At 39.6% G+C, this 3,901-nt stretch overlaps 1 protein-coding gene across 1 annotated transcript; it reads left to right on the forward strand.

Annotated features, from left to right (window-relative positions):
- Positions 1-939: 939 nt before the first annotated feature.
- Positions 940-2,055, forward strand: SPZ1 (spermatogenic leucine zipper 1; the record flags this gene model as incomplete). Its single annotated transcript, XM_082651831.1, has 1 exon — positions 940-2,055. One exon carries the CDS (start codon positions 940-942, stop codon positions 2,053-2,055), a length of 1,116 nt encoding a protein of 371 aa, XP_082507957.1.
- Positions 2,056-3,901: the final 1,846 nt, after the last annotated feature.

Raw genomic sequence — 3,901 nt, forward strand, 5'->3', positions numbered from 1 at the left:
GCATGCGGCAATGAAGATCCCACGTGCTGCAACTAAGACCTGGCTCAGCCAAATAAGTAAGTAAACATTTATTTAAAAAAAAAAAAAAAAAAAAGGATACCTGCATTCCAAGCCAAGAAAAGTCTCAATTTGTAATTGTGTTGTTAAGAAACCATTCAGACATTCTCTTACTGCATTAGCATATTTTTTAATGGAGCAATTCCTGATGTTATTTCCCTAAAATCACAGAAAGATTGCAGCATTTTTGGGGTTCTATTTTGTAAGGATGACTTTCTTTTGCAGTAGCATCTCTCCTAGAATGGAACCAATAAGGGCTCCAGGTGCTATGAAAGAATGGGTACCCTCACCAGGGACGACTTCTCTCAGCCATGCACTTAAGTGTTAGAAAAACATACCACAGTTGACAACATGTTGTGTATGGTGGGGATGAGGGGAAAGTCAATGAATCTGATGAATATGAAAGTCACTGAATGAGATGAATAAAAACCTAGAAAAGTAAGGAAGGGAAGGACTGGTGTAGAGATCTTTCTGGTGTGGGGAGTAGCTTTAGGTTTTGAGTCACCCGGTGGGAGTTTAAGAGGTTTCTATTGTGACTCAAAGGAAACAGAATCTGGGGACAGGCCACAATGGTTCAGTGAAAGAATAAAGACCTGGTTTCCAGGATCAAGGAATAAACACCAGAAGCCTGGAGGAGGAGAGATGGAGCCCTAGTTCCTGGTCTCCTTTCCCACCCTCCTTCCCCCTAAGTTGTGTAAGATGTTACCTTCCACCTAAACATCATCTTCCTGGTTTCAGACCTTAACTCTGGTCTCTGAGTTCTGCTTAGTTCCACATTCTCTACCCATTTGCACAGAGGACCACCACCTTCCCTTCCTGGAATCTCTAAGGTTTTCTGCTTTGCTCATGCCCTGGTCATCAGCCCTACTAATTCAGTCTGAGATGGAAGTGGCCACCCTCTCCAAAATGCTTAAGTCTCCTGATCTCAATGAAGAGTCTTTGCACCCTAGGATTATCATTGCCTTATTTGAAATTGGATCACTTCCCCCTGTTTCTTGCAGTTCTCTCCCTTCCCTAAAAAACAGTGACCATGAAGCAACTGAACAACGAATTGCAAAGAAGTTTGAAAACCTCTTAAAAGAAATTAAAGATATTGTTAAACATACGACAAGTTATGAAGAGAAGATCATAGAAACAAAAGAATCTTTTGAGGAAACCAATATCTCTGAGGATGTGTCAGAACTTAAAGAAAAAATCAGAGAACTTGATAAAATAAATAAAGTACTATTGGAAAAGCTACTTGCTAGTTGGGACTTAGGGAAAGAACAGAACTCAAAGAAACAGGAGATGATGTTGGAAAACCAGAACTCCAAGGACACCGTGCAAGGTTGTGCAAGGGATTGGGTAAACTGTTCAGAAGAAAAAAGAGCCCTTCATGAAACTCAACTAAGTAAGGAAAAAGCAAAGCACAGATTTCCTCTTGTCCCAGAAGAAAATATCAAACTGAGGTACAACATGGAGCAGTTACTACAGGAAGCAAAACACTGGAGTGTGCAACATACTGAGCTCAGTGAACTAATAAAATCCTATCAGAAATCTCAGACAGACATCAAAACTCTTGAAAATAATGGCGCCCATTCCCCAACTCAAACGAATAATGGGGTGTCAGCTAAGCATGAGCTGGAAGAACAAGTGAGGAAACTGAAACAAGACACATATTCACTGCAGTTGATTGCAGCTTTGCTGGAGAATGAATGCCAAATCTTAGAGCAGAGGGTAGAGCTTCTCAAGGAATTCCATCATCAGAAAGAGGGACCTCTACAAGGGGAGCCAATTCAGATAAACTATGAGCAGAACAAGAAAGAACAGAAGCTATCAGAGGCAGAGAAAGTCAAAATACATAAGCAAAACATGCAAGAAATGTTTCAAAAAGGAGACCAATTCTATAGAAGCCTGGATGTTTGCCATAAAAGGAAAGCTCGTAATAATTTGTTCAATACTCATATTGCAAGAAGAGCTCTTGTAGGAAAAAAGAGGCCAGCCAGCAGCCTAAGTTAGAAAATACCAAAAGTGGAAGAAAAGGCAGTTCTTTAAAAAACGACAGTATATCCAGCTCCAGGCATGTCAATCATCAAACCTAGGATAGACCTTTCGTTTCAACCAAGAAATAGCTATAGAACAAGAAGATTAACATTTAACATTATTCATTACCTCAGTGGTTAGGTAAGTTTGGTCTTTAATGACCATCAGTGTCAACTTTTGGTCACATTTGTCATCTTTACAATCTGTTTTTGTAGTTATTAGATAGAGATCCTATGACACTTAAACCAAAAGTGAGAATTTACAGGTCCAAATAAGTAAAGATCTAAATAAAAACCACAACAAACAAAGGAAAGGTTTTTTTTTCTTTATTTATTTAATCATTACCTTGGGGAGGAAGTTCTGGGGGAAAAAGTACATAACACTTTAACTGTGAACCTTTAAAGCTCCCTTTTCAAATGCATATTCCTTTTCCTATTTATTGATATTATCCACTGAAGTGTGGGCAGTAGTTGAGTTAAAAAAAATAAAAAGCTGATGAGCCACCCCTAAAAAGTTTTTCTCTTCTCATAAATCTCCCTATTCCCTGGATCTACTGTTACTAATATTCCTTTCTTTCTCCTCAACTAGTAAATGGTGGGCATACCAGGCAGCAGAGGCCCTTGGGGAAGGACACCTTGGCTTCTTTAGAAGAATAGATGTGTGTCTAGATTTTGTTCTGTGCTGGAAAAATTCCTCTCATTACTCCAGGTGGGGGCAGTAGAGTTATTCGGGAAAAAAGCAGTATCTTCTGTTAAGTAAACCGAACTTTTTGGTTCCAGAAAAGATGGAGCAGAAGCATTTCTCCCTATTCCTCCATTAAATAAGCTAAAAACCCTGGACATTATGTATAAAATGAATGTAAGATGACCCTGAAAGATGGAGATAAGGAGATGTACTGGCCAGGGACCTTGAGACTTAAAGAGCAGCATAGTGTTAAGTTCCCTGAGTTTCCTTTTTGTCTCTTATATATGCTGGGAGCTGATAACCCAGAAATGCCAATGCATTTAGACAAAAAATGCACGTGCACCCACCCCCACAAGCCTGTGTTCTCTTGCTAAGGGATGAGGAAACAGTCTGGCAAGACAGAAACCTTTTTAAAAAACTGCCCTACTCTGGCCAAACTGCATAAAAAATGCCATGCCTCCACTCTCAGCCCCATCAGCAAATACTGAGCAGAGACACTAGACTTTCACATTTGCCTGGGAGTAATGAAGCACTCCTCCTTCTTTCTTCTAGGGTGGTACATACAGAGGTGTCAGAGAAGGGACCTTGGAGTTCCACTCCCACCTGATGGTAACAAGGTGCTCCTCCCTGAGCCCCTTCTCCCAGCAGAGTAAAATGTCAGTGAAGGCCACATAGGTAGCCTAGATTCCTATACCCTCCCCCTGCTGGCACAGCATAGCCAAAGCCTGCTAAAAGAGAAGATTTAGCTAGGATCCAGGGTCTCAAAGCACAATGCCCCAAATGTCCAGAAAACATAGAAAACTCACTCATCATATCAAGAATCAGGAAAATCTCAACTTGAATGAGAAAAGACAATCAACAAGTGCCAACAATGGGATGGCACAGATGTTGGAATTATCTGACAAGAAATTTAAAGCAGTCATTATAAAAATGATTCATTGAACAATTACAAGCACACTTGAAAAAACAAAAATAATAGAAATTCTCAGCAAAGAAACAGAAAATATAAAGAAGAAACAAATGGAAATTGTAGAAATGAAAAATATAATTTGTAAAATAAACTCAATGAATGTGCTCAGTAGTAGAATGCTGATGTCAGAGGAAAGATTCCATCAACATGAAGATAGAGAAATAGAAA

This window comes from Grampus griseus (genome assembly GCF_964374135.1).
Source record: "Grampus griseus genome assembly, chromosome: 3".
NCBI lineage: Eukaryota > Metazoa > Chordata > Mammalia > Artiodactyla > Delphinidae > Grampus > Grampus griseus.